This window comes from Arvicanthis niloticus, chromosome 22 (assembly GCF_011762505.2).
Source record: "Arvicanthis niloticus isolate mArvNil1 chromosome 22, mArvNil1.pat.X, whole genome shotgun sequence".
Taxonomy (NCBI): domain Eukaryota; kingdom Metazoa; phylum Chordata; class Mammalia; order Rodentia; family Muridae; genus Arvicanthis; species Arvicanthis niloticus.
Genome location: NC_133429.1, coordinates 36,967,791 through 36,982,455, shown reverse-complemented (window position 1 = coordinate 36,982,455; position 14,665 = coordinate 36,967,791). Strand labels below are relative to the sequence as shown.

The window sequence follows — 14,665 nt, the reverse complement described above, 5'->3', positions numbered from 1 at the left end:
TACTTTAGATCAAAATCTTGCTGTTGGCTGAGACACATGAGACTGAGAGTCCCTCAGTGGAACGAATAAAGCAAACCTGCCCTTGTGCACGAGGTTCACCCTAGGGTTGTACTGTGTGATCATACAACACAGCAAAACCTCTTTCGTTCTTGCAAATTTGGGGGATCTGATAACTACTCGGAGTGACTGAGTCTTTAATAAATGCTACATTTATTACATTTATTATTTACACACAGCAATTAAAATGCAGTTGCACAGGCTAAACTGACCTGTTTTAATTGAACAGGCTAAGATGAACTTGTTATTAAGATCAATTGCTTGTAAACGATACTTGAAAGCCTAAAAGATACTGTGCGAAATATTAATTTGCTTAACTAAGCCACACTGCTTGCCCACTGGAAAGGTAAACTCCAATTCCCGAATTCCCACACAGCCCAGATTAGTAGATCCATATTGAAAGAGGTTTTACTTGTAAGCGCCATTCCGGTTTTGCCATTCCGTGTGTCGTCAAGTGGGTCATCTGAGGATAAGATTTACATTTGAATTGAGCACTCAATAAACACCGTACTGATTTTCTTTTAGGCCTTCCGTGGCTCATTTTTCCCCGCACGCTGTTAAATGACTTAATCTCTTTTCTGTTTAAGGGATTTAAGGACAATGTCTATCGACAGAGGAGGAAGTATTTTGTGGACGTGGCCATGGGTTATAAATAGTAAGTACCTGCGTAAGTCTTTCTTGTCAATGGCTAGTTAGGAAAAACACATTCTGTGTTAAACAGAGCTGTCTTCTCTTCACTTTCACTCTTGCAGAAGACAGACACGAGTTTTAAACACCCTCCAACACCCCAGGCTTTAAATGCCAACACTGATGTTTGACATCTGGGCATAATTGGGCAATAGTGAACTCCGCGGGCGGGCAGGCTCCATCCCCAAGCGTTACATGGACACCATTGTGGTTGCAGCTCTCTGTTAAGGCAGGGAGCCATTTCTGTTTACTCTACAAGGCTTGAGAACTGTGCTCTGGTTTGACTTGGGCATTTTTCAATAACCCATTTCAGTGTCCACTTTTTCCCAAGAAAAGGAGAGAATTAGGCAAGATCGGGCAAAGGAATCCTGCAAGCAGCCAGTGTAGAAGTGAAATGTGTTTGCATTACATGGAAAGGAAAATGCCGGATAAATTCTGGTCTGGAGTATGGAGAAGTTTAATAACCCGTAGCAGGGTTCAGAGGACGGTGGCGTGAGGGCTGTGTATTGTGAACGGCAGTCGGTGGTGGTGATGGGCTGAGTGTGTGACTGACCCGTGATGTACATATTTACTATATGTTTTGCCTGAAAAAAAAAATGGAGCAAGCATTGGGCCCTGTTCTGTCTGTTCTCACTGGTATATGATCAGCAATATGGAGTGTATGTTTGGAACAAAATGTAAATTCGTGCCTGGGAGGGGAAAGACTTTTATTCTAGTTGAGACTAGTCAAGAAGTTTAACTGACTTCCACGCAAAATGATCACTAATGAGGATTTAGGATTCACCCGTACTGTGGAGGACATTTGTGTTGCCTGCTTCCTTTTCGTCTCTCTTTCTATTTCTTTTCTTTTTTTTTTCTTTTAGTATAGAATAGAGTTTATTCAGGGAATAGGGAGGGGGAGGTGAGAGGCAGAGAGAGAGAGAGAGAGAGAGAGAGAGAGAGAGAGAGAGAGAGAGAGAGAGAGAGAGGCTGACTGATAGAGGCACATGGAGAAGGGGAAGGGAAGGAGGAAGGGGCGAGGGGACAGAGAGACCAAGAGACCAAGAGCAAGAGCTCTCTTCCTCTTTCTTTCCTTCTGCTCTCTACCTTCTCTTCTCTCTTTCCCTTCTCTCTTTGGGCGAATCCTTTGCTTATTTTAACTTCTAGTCATACTCTGAACTGCGTCCCTCCCTACCCGTAAGGCCAAGGCAACCTTCATCGTTTCCCATTATCGTTATAAAAACCGTATTTACAAAAACAGGATGTTTTTTTCTACAGTGTCTGCTCTCTGTTCCGAGCAGTGTCTTCCCCCATGCTGTGACTTTTGAAATCAACACATGACTGGCCATAACCCAAACCCAGGCTCATGCATGCCCTGACATCACTCTCTAATCCTATGTCCTAGAGTATCCCAGTCAGACAGGCCAAGAGAAGACCCCAAAGGACTGAATTCAAAGCATCCTGTAGTGGGCATGAGTGAGTATGGCCTCCTGGATAGGCTCTCTCTTACAGACTATCTTTATGGAGTAAGACCACAGATCCTTTGAGGGGATGTGGGAAGGTAGTCCTTCGGGGCACGCTCTGTCCAGGATATGAAAGTTCACTGCCTAGCTGTCTTTTCCTTAGAAAAAATAAACGGCTAAAAAACGTTCTGGCTTCCACAGACACTGCAAGCCCACGGTGCACAGACTTACATGCATGCAAAATCACCATCCATGTAGAGAAAAATCAAACGAATCAATCTAGAATGAAATAAGATATTTCATAATAGATGCTATGTGTAATATATCATACAGATGACTATATATGATTTAAATGCAGCATTTTGTGGGAATAACGACCGTAGGAATAACTTAAACGTGACTTCTTGAGCCAGGCAGTGGTGGCACACGCCTTTAATCCCAGCACTTGGGAGGCAGAGGCAGGCGGATTTCTGAGTTTGAGGCCAGCCTGGTCTACAGAGTGAGTTCCAGGACAGCCAGGGCTACACAGAGAAACCCTGTCTCGGAAAAAAAAAAAGTGACTTCTCTCTTCTTTGACAAGCCCAGACACTGGGCAAAGACAAGCTGATGTGGAGGTGATATGTCCCAAGGAGCACTGGGAACGGAAGCATTGGCTTGAAGGAAGTGTGTTTGTATGGAGAAGAGACTGCAAGGGTTGGGGGTGAGGTGTCTGAGCATTAATTTTGTTTCTGACACCTCTCATAGCTAAAGGGGTGATGCGGAGCTGTGTCTGAAGTAGGACCCAGAGTCTGGAACAGGTGAAGGTTTCGTGCTGAATGGAGGACTGGCTAAAGCTGGGGCATCTCAGGACCTAGTTTGATGCTGAGTTCAGGCAGGAGTAGGCAGGAAGCTGTGAACTTACCACTTTATAGAGACAACTCTTGTTGATTCTCTGCTGTCTGAGGGACTCTCTCGTCTCCTATAGCGGGGGGAGGTCGCGTTATATCAGGGTATTGGTTGGTGACATAGAGAGCCGATCAGAGTGCTTACCCCAGAGAGGTTATGATCCAGAAACATCACAACCTGCTCCTAGGACAGTGTGCAGAGGCCAGGCTATGTAGGCAGAATAACAAAGGACTTTGAAACTGGAATCAGACCGTCTGGGCTGGAGAGCTGGCACTGTTACATCCACAAGCCCCTTCATCTACGGAGTGTTACTATCAGCAGGCCCCATCTGACAGGGCGTAGCAGGGAAGTAAAAAGAGGATGTATGCGCTGTGCTTGGCACTGTGCCTGAATCCTGATCAAGGCTCAGTGTGTCAGTTGTTATTACTGTCTTCCCGCTATGCTTTGCTTGCTCATTAAGAGGCTGTTGGGTAAACTGATTATTTTTGTGCTGACAACCGTTCTTTTTTTTTTTTTGCGGAGAGCTTTCATAAAAAGAGATTATACTCTCCCCCCCTCTTTTTTTTTTTTTTATGTGTGAGAGAAGCTGTCAAGATACTGATAACAAATTGGCAGTTGTCTTGGGTGCTTCCTGTGAATGGAGAGCTTGAAGAAGTCACTTAGGAGTTGTTGAACCTAGAGAACGTGACCCTAGGACTTGTGCCAAGTCCAGAGCAACAGATGTCATTTTACTACTGCAATTCCTCCTACTAGTGTGAGCCAAGGTTTGCCTGAGCTTGAGGGTGGATAAAGGATAGCCCACTCATATGTGTATGTGTGTGCGCATATATATATGCAAGTGTATATGTGTGTGTGTGCATATGTATGTGTATGTGTGTATGGGTGTGCATATGTATGTGTGTGCATATGTGTGTGCATGTGTGTATGTATTTGCATATGTATGTGTGTGCATATGTATGTGTGTGCACGTGTGTATGTGTGTGCACGTGTGTATGTGTGTGCATGTGTGTATGTGTGTGCATGTGTGTATGTGTGTGCATCTGTATGTGTGTGCATCTGTACATGCGTGTGCATATGTATGTGTGCCCGTGTATATGCATGTGTATGCTTACAAGCTTATGTTTTTGGGCTCTCTCAGCTGCTACAGCCAGGTGGAGGAGACGCACACATATGAACTAACAAGTTCCAAAAGGTCTTGAATGTTTTCTCCTGTTTGCCATGCAGCAAGTGAGGTTCCTTTTTTGTTTGTTTGTTTGTTTGTTTGTTTACAGAAAATGAAGATGCAGTTCCTCATTGAGCTAGGTGGTTTTGAGTGATGGTGGCTTTGTAAGTGAACCATGTTGAAATGTGCTAATGCTTCAGTGTACTTCAATCGAGTCCATTTCATTGTCCTTTGACAGGATTTGGCAAGCCCAAACTGGGAGTACTGGTCTGGGGGTCAGACATTTTGAAATTAGGATAACCTTGACAAGTCAGCATATGAGGTACCTGCCAAGAGTTTGATGCCACAATTAGGACCATTGGTGGGGGTATGAGGAAATACTGTAGGTCAGGGGTGGGGTGGGGTTGTTTCAAGCTTACCAAAGGCATAAAGGAATAGTATACAAACGTGATTCAAAGAATTGCCTTGTAGCCCATAAACACACACACACACACACACACACACACACACACACACACACACGGGGGGAGAGCCACAAATACAGTTATAACTTGTCAATATTCAATAAAAAGTATAAATAGGTGCTGTCTGCCCCAGGAGGACAATTCTGTTGGTGATTAGATAGAGGACATCCTGGTCCCCAGAGAGCAGTGGTAGGTACATGGTCAGAGACATTGAAAGCTATGGAGTACAGGTGTTTTAAGGTTGTTGAAGGAATCGCAGGTCATAGCCGATGGCTCTCCAGGTAAGAAGGAGAGAGAGAAATGAGATACAGAATAATATATATTGAAACCACAGCCAAGAAGCCCTCTAGGGGATTTGTGTTGAATACTGTATTTTTTTTTTTTATGATAGTCTTGAAAGGATAAAACAGGGTGGTAGAATCAACACAGGCAGAAGAAAATGAAAAAATTCCACTCTATGATGAAAAACAGCAGGCTCAAAGTCCATATTACCGCGAACTCCAAAGAAGTGAGGGAGCGGCAGTGCACCTGCATGCTGAGAACCACCAATAGATGCCACTCAGGCACAGTTCTGATTGACAGTGCAGATGAGAAACTTGATTGATTACCCAGAGGCCCACAGCTGCCTGCAGACAGGCCCCTCCACTCAGTGTCTGCAAGGCTTAATTACCTTCCCAATCATAGCCTAGGAAACGGTCCTTAGTGCAAGTACAGCAGACCTGAGAATGAACACCCACCCAGCCTGGGGAGGACACCTTACTAACTAACCTCTGACATGCAGATCACATTCTGATCTCTCTAACCCAAATAAATGGAATCTCCTGTAAATGGGGGAGCGGGGAGGGGCTCAATGATGGGCACATAGACTTGTACTTCTAAGGAAATGGAGGTGTGTTGGGGGAGGGTAGATGGCATATGGAGGAAGAAAAAAAAATGGTGGCTTTGTGGGTGCAGCTTCCAGGGAGTCTGAAGCTCCAAGTTTTCTGTCACGAGCACCTTCATATTTTAACCTAGCTGTGTCTCTACACTGAATTGTTGGGGAGCGAGATTGGGGAGAAATCAGGAATACAGTGTTTTTCTTGAATTAACCAGAAAATACATCTCCCCCTCTTGGAGGCTGGTTTAATGATTACTCTTCAACAATGTGCATGCATATTTAATTAAATCATATTTTTGGTGGGGTGGTGATAGTTATTTCGATTTTATTCTCTTGGAAGAAGGCCTCAAGCTCCAGCTTTAATAATACCACTGTCGTTTGTTTAACTTCATCTCCAATGGTGGCATGATGATGGCTTGATGTACGTGTGATTTCTCCTGCTTGAAATGAAGGAGACACAGAGGCTCAGGCTGTTCTGCTTTTTAGCACACCATCCCCCAAACACCCCAGGAATGTGAGAAGTAAACGGGTGGACTGCTGATGTCCCCAGGTACAGTTAGCAGGAGGGGCTGGCATGTCAGAATCCCAGACCTCATTTAGGGATGAAATTCCTGCCCCTACTTCCCAGTAAGACCCATGGTAGGAAATTCAGGGATTCACCTGATTTCTTTTTTCTCTTCTCTTCTCTTCTCTTCTCTTCTCTTCTCTTCTCTTCTCTTCTCTTCTCTTCTCTTCTCTTCGCCTTCCCTCCCTCCGTCTTTCTGTTCCTCCGTCCCTCTCTCCTTTTTCTCTCATCTCCCCTTTCCTTCCTTCTTCCTTCCTTCCTTCCTTCCTTCCTTCCTTCCTTCCTTCCTCCCTCCCTCCCTCCCTCCTTTCCTCTCCCTCCCTCCCTCCCTTCCTGCCTTCCTTCCTTCCTTCCTTCCTTCCTTCCTTCCTTCCTTCCTCCCTCCCTCCCTCCCTCCCTCCCTCCCTCCTTTCCTCTTCCTTCTTTCCTTCCTTCCTTCCTTCCTTCCTTCCTTCCTTCCTTCCTTCTTTTCTTTCTTTCTTTTTCTGTGACAAGGTTTCTCTGTGGGGCCCTAGCCGTCCTGGAACTCTCTCTCTGTAAACTAGGCTGGCCTCCAACTCACAGAACTCTACCTGCCTCTGCATTCTGCATGTCTAAAACTGAAGGCGTGCAGCACCGCCACCTAATTTCTTACCTTAAGTATTCTCTCCTGTAAATTGGAGGTAAAAGAAAACATCCATTGCTCCTCTTCTGGGAGTTACTTTGATGATTAAATGAGACAACCGGGGGAGGGCATTGCTGTACAATGTGCCTTGTCGCTGTAATAGTCTGAGAACCCAACCAAGGTCACAGGCCCACTGAATAGGTGCCGGCCCTGTCGAGTCTTTTCGTGCCTTTTCTTTTTCGATCTGCGAGGGAATCCCAGCTTTACGGTTCACCTCTCAACTGGTCAGGACACACTGGTTAGGATTTTTCTGCCTCAGTTTTCTTTCTGTGAAATGGTACTTAGGAAATCCACACAGGGACTTGCGGGCATTAGTTTCTCACTCCAATTCTCTGCCTTTTGTCAACCTCGGTGTTTCAACCTTTTATTTCCCGTTGCGTGCTTGCTTGCTTTCTCTTCAGCCCGTCACTAAGGTTTTCTCTGTCTTGACTTCTGCTTGATTTTGAATCTGTATTATTTATTTCTGCATGACAGATTTTCCCCCAAATTGAGTAGCTTAAAAACCACAGATGTTTGTTGTTCCACATGGGGTGTGAATGCTAAGGACTAGGAAGTAGCTTAGCTGAGTGGTTCTAGATCAGGAGTTCTAACAGTTAGAGCTGCAGTCATTCGAAGGCCTGATGGGGCACGAGGCTCTGCTTCTAGCATGGTTACTATAGGGCAGTTGGCTGAAGGCCTCAGTTTCTTGCAATGTGACCTGTCCAATGGGCTGCCTGGACATCTTCATGATATTGCAGGGGACAGCCCTCAAATCAAGTGCTCCAAGTGAGAAAACAAGTCAGAATGTGCAATGTCTTTAAAAATAATAGTAATAATAATAATTATTATTATAATTATTATATTTATAATAATAATTATTATTATATATAATAATAATTATTATTATTATTCACGAGACTGGCAGGGTCTCATGAAGCCCAGGTTAGCCTTGAACTCACATGTAGCTAAGGGTGACTTTTTTCTTTAATTAGGAAAATGTAAACTATATTTATTGTGTGTGTACCTGTGCTATACACGCATGATTATTAGGTATGGTGTAGGTGTACTATGGTATGTGTATGGAAGTAAGAGAACAACTCGCAGGAATCAGTTCTCTCCTTCTACTACGTTGATCTCAGGGATCAAGCTCAGTTTGTCTGGCTTGATAAGTGCTCTAACCTGGCCTTGAGAGTCTGAACCTCCTGCCGCCACCTTTCTGGGATTCTGGTACATACTTTCTGGGACAGAATTTCGGAGCGTGGGCTACTGGGTGAGCCTGCACCAGCTGAACCACATCCCAGTTCCAAGATGTCTTTTATCATCTAGTCTTGGGAGAGACATATCTTTCTGGCAAAATTCTTTGGATTCACTGATTAACCTTGAAAATGGAAGGGTTAAGAATCAGGCCGTTGGAGGGACCATTTTGGGGGTTAGTATCACATACATTTATCTTATAATCTAGTTCTTCAGGACCCTCTGTAGTGGCTCTACCACAGTGTGTGCTAATGTGTGATTAGAAGGCTCCATGGGCAGAAAGAATCCTGGAGAGTAGCGCAATGTCGCTGCGAGTGAGTGTGTCAGAACCGGTAGACTTTGGAGTTCTTTGGAACCCAGTTTTAATTCACCCCCAACAATTACAAGCATTGTGGTCACGAGCAGCGGTCTCAATGTCAACACACTCATTTTAAAAACTGGGTGCTGGGGTGTACTGGGAGGTCTTTCCTTCCTTCCTTCCTTCCTTCCTTCCTTCCTTCCTTCCTTCCTTCCTTCCTTCCTTCCTTCCTTTCTTTCTTTTCTTTCTTTCTGGCTGTCCTGCTTTGTGCTCCTGGTCCGTTGCACTGGCTCACCCGCCTAGGAGCTATCTTGGATCCCGGAAGAGAGAACGAACCCACCCACGCACACGCGCACACGCCAGTTATTCTTAAAATGCCTCGGCTAACTCAATGACTGGGCACTCTAAATCTTCCCTTGACACCCCAGGCCCAGTTGGGGAAGTGGCCAGAGGCCACTTACCTGAAACTCACATGGCTGGTTGGCTTTATCTCTTTTGCTACTGCACCCCTTCTCCCTTCTCCTCAATCCCAGTCCTGAGTCTCACTGTGTCCCGCCCCGTGCTCAGCCATTGGCTACTGGCAACTTTATTGATAGATCAAAAACCAGCCGAAGGCAAAGACCTTGAGTGTCAGAAAAACGTAGATTCCCAATTAAATCAAAGCATCAGAACCACCTGCACCTCTTCCAGAGGTCCTGAGTTCAATTCCCAGCAACCACATGGTGGTTCACAACCATCTGATGTCCTCTTCTGGCATGCAGGTGTACATGCAAATAGAGCACTCATACATAAAATAAATAAATCTTTAAAAAAAAAACCTGGTGCCATCTCTATCTTGTATATTTGAGGGAAATATCAATGGTAATCAGGGCTCAAGGGATATAAGATCAGTGATAGATAATACCAGTATTTATTATCATTGTCATGTGTTAAATTAGTAATGGTTTCTTGAGTCCCTGTAACCAAGTGTTAAGGTTCATCTAAAATGAGTGAATGACCTTTTTGGAGTGGTTGGTTGAATTAAGGAGTTTCAGTCTCTAGCGTCCCTAGATTGTTGGAGTGTGCTAAAACAAAACAACACAACCAAGCAAAACCCATTTGTGTGTAGAAACAGTTTGTAGTTTCTTGTACACACAGAATTTTCTTCTTCAATATGAAATACTGATCCTCGTAACTCTAGGGCTGTGAGTCAAAGGTAGGCGAAGGTTGGAGGGTTTGGCTTGGGACGGGCAACAGTGTGCTCACTACTGCTTGGGTAATGATGGGGAGACGGTCATTGTTGTTGGTTTCTTGGCTACAGGCTCCGGAATCCTCAACTTCCTCTCGTTCAGTTCCCAGCAAGTGCTGGGCATTGTGTCAGGCAAATCCACTTACAGTCTGTCGTTTAACCTGTAAGTAGCATTTGAGGTAGATACCATTATTACACTCTCTTAGAAGATGAGGGGACTCGGGTTCAGAGATATCAAGCAACTTAACCAACGTTGAAACGCCTGATCACCTCACCCTATCAAGTACCCCTCATTGTTGTTTGAATTCTTCAGAGCAGAGCGCTAAATTGAATAACAGAACTTAAAGAGTTTGCAACACTGGCTGGCTGGAATGGCTTCTTTGAAGGGTCGGTGTAGCAGTAATGGGCTATTCCGCTCCGGCTCCCTATGGGTTGCACCTAAGCGCTTGCCCAGGAGCTATCTGGATTCCCAAATGGAAGAAACACACACACACACACACACACACACACACACACACACACACACACACACACACTCACATACACACACTCACACACACATACACACACACTTACATACACACACACACACTCACATACACACACACACACACACACACACACACACACACACACACACACACACACACGTTAGTTTTAAAATGCCTTGGCTAGCTCAAAGTCTGGGCAGTTCTAATCCTCCCCGTGGCTAGCACACATTTCTCTCCGGTAATCCTGGCTTAATGTCCTCTAATTCTACATTTTATCTTTGTTGCCCTGACTCCTTCTGGGCGTCCCCTACTCTTTGCTGCCCAAGACGCTTCTGGGCAGCCCTTTTGGAGGCCTCATTCCTTCTCACCTACATTTCGGATGATTTTCCTTCTGCGGCTCTAAACCTGATCCCTCTGCCTCCGAATCAAGGCGACTCTTCATCTTTTCTTTTCAGTTCCTAGCTTGCTCAAGTCTGTAGGTCCCTCTCCGTCTCCCTCTGCCCAGCCATTGACTGGCTGTTCGGCATTTTTTTTTATTACCAACTAGAGCCAGCTGGGGGCAGGCTTCCTTTTAGTCTTCCTGCGGGACACTACAAACAGTTTTTCTTTCTTTCTTTCTTTCTTTCTTTCTTTCTTTCTTTCTTTCTTTCTTTCTTTCTTTCTTTCTTCTTCTTTTTTTTTTTTTTTGGATAACACAATTAGCAAGAGAACACCAGCTGCTACAGGTCAGCCCTAGTCGGGGCGGTGTGTGTGTGGGGGAGCGTTTTGTGGAATTTAAATGTCTATCTTTGCCCAGTAGGCCACACCTACTCTCTCCCTTTCATTTTGTTTTAAAGTGTCTGTGGCCACTTCCGCTTGACCTAGGTACCTGTTGAAAATAGCATCAACAGAAACGAGTGATCTGGCATTTAAAAAAGCAATTCACCTCTTTACAAAAGTCTCAGCGAAGCGGAAACACAGAGTTCTTGTCAGAATTTAATTCACTTGAAGCTTTATGCAGTCAGGATTCCAGTCAGCCCTGTGTGACTTCAAGGCCACATGGTCTGTCTTAGGCCGGTCGGGGGACATCTTATACGGTCTAGTCCATGAGTTGATCCTGTGAAGTGATTTTCCTCACGTACCTTACCTTGTGAGGCTTTTCTCCTCTCTTCCAATGTTCAACCCTCCCAACCCAATAGGGAACGGATAGAAATCAACCCAGCTGGGCTGAGGCTTCAGAAACAACCGCCAGGGATTTGTCACTATTTTTTTTTTCCTTCACTAGTTGCTGTCCTATTTATTTCATGATTTTCTTGATTTATCAAGTGGCACCCTTTGTGAGTTGTTCTGTACCTAAGTACTCTGTAAAGTAGAGACCTTAAAACAAAACAACGCCAAGTGCACACTAGCCTATTTGGAAAACCGCAATCGCCAGCCCGGACAAGCACATTGAATTTGGGTGAGCCTGTGCACAGGGGCGCCCAGCTCCTCTGGGGAGAGGGAGGAGCAAGTTTCTCTTTTAACAGGGACTGTGTCAATTCGAATCTTCTATTCATAGCAGGGGAGAGTGGAACCTTTCACTACTCCTTCATCCTTACCTGTACCACCAAATGCCAAGATGAAGCCTAGTAACAGGCAGGCAGCTGTGAGTGTTTGAACGGATGCATAAACACAGAGGGATATGTTCTGGCACGCACAGGCTGGACTTCCAAGGCAGCTTTTCCTTTCCCTTCTCAGGTCTTTGGAATCTTCTCATTCTCTACACAATTCAGCAGGGGGCAGCCAATAGTTTCTAAAGGAAAGGCGATCAGAGGCAAAGAAAGGCTAGTCTCTAGGCCTGGAGCGGAGTTACCTCGGGACTGGGGACTGGGGACTGGGGACTGTGCAGACTGGGGCTTTTCCTTCCAGGTAGTTCTGACAGTTTAACTTTGTGTTTGAACTGCAGAATTGCCGAAGCCGAGTCTTTCCTAAGAGGCATCTGCAATTATCGCAACTTGTGGGAAAAATAAGCTGGGTGGCTCCACTTCTCCACCCTTTCCAGAAATTATTTCATTTGAGAAGAGGCATGATTAATGGGCCATGCATGGTCTCAGAATAGCTTAAAGGAATACATTACCAACTGGAGTCAAGGGTACCACTGTACCTACTTGTAGGTAGGCGAATCTTAATTGGAAACAAGGAAGAGAGATGGGAAGAAAGGAAGGGGAGAGTTAAGTTTTCTCAACACGGACTGACTTGATTTGGGGGGGGTCGCAAGTTTTTAATTTTTAAGAGGTGATGTTCTCAGTAAGTTTTACTGGCAGATGGTCACCTTGATGAATAGTGGGCTATCCTTTGATGTGAGAGAAAGTTTTCTTTCTTTCTTTCTTTCTTTCTTTCTTTCTTTCTTTCTTTCTTTCTTTCTTTCTTTCTTTCTTTCTGAGAGTCATCCTAGGAGCAAATATGTGTTTCTTCCCTGCCTGGGCTAATTTTATCTTTTCCCATTATCCTTCATTGATTTGCTTTCCCAGGTTTTGAATGAAACTGAGATAAATGTGTCTGTTTGGGTCCTTTTGCCTCCTGCATAAACACCAGTTGTTGATGCTTTAATTTCTCTGAAATGGAGCGGTAAATTGAAAAGTGGAATCAACCCAAATATTTGTAGTTCTGGGGTCATTTCCCTGATGACAAGGCTCGTTTCTGAGGGAGGGTCACATTAGAGGTTCAAGAATGCTTCCTTCAAAGAATCTAAATGTCTTTGCTCACCAGGCCACTCCTCTGTTTTCTTTTCTTTTTTCTTTCTTTCTTTCTTTCTTTCTTTCTTTCTTTCTTTCTTTCTTTCTTTCTTTCTTTTTTTTTTACTGCATAGCGACTTCCATTTGACTTAGGTGGTACCTCACACAGACTGAGAGGAACTATGCTAGTAAACGAAGATCTGGACTTTTAAACTCTCCAAGGCACAGAGTGAGAAAGTCTGTCCTTTACAGCCGGCTCAGCCTATTTCAAACACACAGCTCCTGCAAGTATTTAAATGACGTTAGGCTTTATGAAAGAAACATTTTCATGCCAAATACTTCCCACTACCTGACGTTTAGCTAAATGACTAAAAAGGAAGGGGGCCTGAGAATTGTAAGGAAAGACAAAAGAGGAGATTGATTTGGATAAACGTTTTGCTTTTCTATTTTTCTGGGGTAGGGGTAGGGCTTGGTGGGATTTTAGGTGTGTGTGAATGCCACCATGGGGTGTTGTCTGATTACAGCATGGTTCTCCCAGCTGTGGAAATCATTACTCAGTGTGGCCCTGTATCGCTCACTGACAGGGACAGAGGCTGCACCAGATTCTAATGTGTTTCGCAGAGAAAGAGGCAAAGATATTTTTACTTTAAAATGATTTCTGTGAACACGAAGGATTCAAATTACTTCCACCAGTCCTGTCCGAGAGTTGAAAGGATTTATATGGAAGAGGGCTGTTTTGTTATCTCCAGACCTATTGCCAACCCTGCAGGGAAGTGATGAAATTTCATTCATTTTATATACCTGGAGGGAGAAGGAGTCAGCTACCCTGAGTATCTGTTAGGTACTAGGCAATGGTTCCTGTGCTTTTCACAGTGTATTGTGTCCAGTCTTCAGTTTTGCAATTGTGGAAACAGAAAGCGAAACCGCAATTCTGGCATATTGGATATTCACCTTGCACTGAGGTTTGTTGATTAAAAGAGGTCTTCAGGTTAGGCCTGGCACCAACACTGGGCAGCTTACACCTGCCTGCAACTCCACTTCCAGGGGATCTGATACCCTCTTCTGTCCTTGTGCGTGCGCGCGCGCGCACACACACACACACACACACACACACACACACACACACTCACTCAGGAACACACACAAACATAAAATAATAAATCTGATGAAAGAGTAAGTCTTGGGGCTGATGATGTAGCTATGTTGGTAGGGTGCGGACTTACCATTTACAGAGCCCCAACACCATATAAACTCTATGTTGTAATAGGAAGGAGAAAGATCAGAAGTTGAATTTCATTCTCAGCTAGAGAAGTCCACTGGCCCGGATTACCTGAGACTCTGGGAGAGGGAAAAGGAGAGGAAGAGGTTGACAGAGAAGGAGAGGTTGAGGTTGAGGGAGAGGGAGAGGGAGAGGGAGAGGGAGAGGGAGAGGGAGAGGGAGAGGGAGAGGGAGAGGGAGAGGGAGAGGGAGAGGGAGAGGGAGAGAGGCAGAACAGGATCTATAGAGCTGGCTTGCCAGTTCTGAGCCCTTGGTTTGCCACCTAAGAACTGATTGGCCTCAGTTTTCTCAACCACATAATAGGGATATTAATGGTTTCCTGTAAAATGAGCATAATTTTATATAACGAGCTGCTATATTTATTGTTACTGTTTCAGTCAAATGATAGATAATTGCTATTATAAGCTTGGTTAAAGCTTTGAAGTGTCAAGGTAACCATTCTCCTTCATCCACCTACCAAAAAAGGACATGGTCACAAGTCAGCAACATTTGATTTTTGCTAGGCTGGTTACAAGACAAACCAGATTGAATTTCGAGCTCCGAGGGAATCTTTAGCTCCCAGTATCTTTGTTTTTGTGACTTGAGGTGGTCGCCTGCTGTTGGCAACCTGGGGATTTAGATCTTTTCTGTGTTGGGATCT

At 44.7% G+C, this 14,665-nt stretch overlaps 1 protein-coding gene across 1 annotated transcript in view; it reads left to right on the top strand.

Annotated features, from left to right (window-relative positions):
• Tph2 (tryptophan hydroxylase 2) overlaps window positions 1–14,665 on the top strand; it is a 105,146-nt gene that overhangs the window by 10,117 nt on the left and 80,364 nt on the right. The window contains exon 5 of the mRNA XM_076920241.1: window positions 645–712. Coding sequence (XP_076776356.1) covers window positions 645–712 — 68 coding nt within the window. The remainder of the gene's footprint in view (window positions 1–644; window positions 713–14,665) is intronic.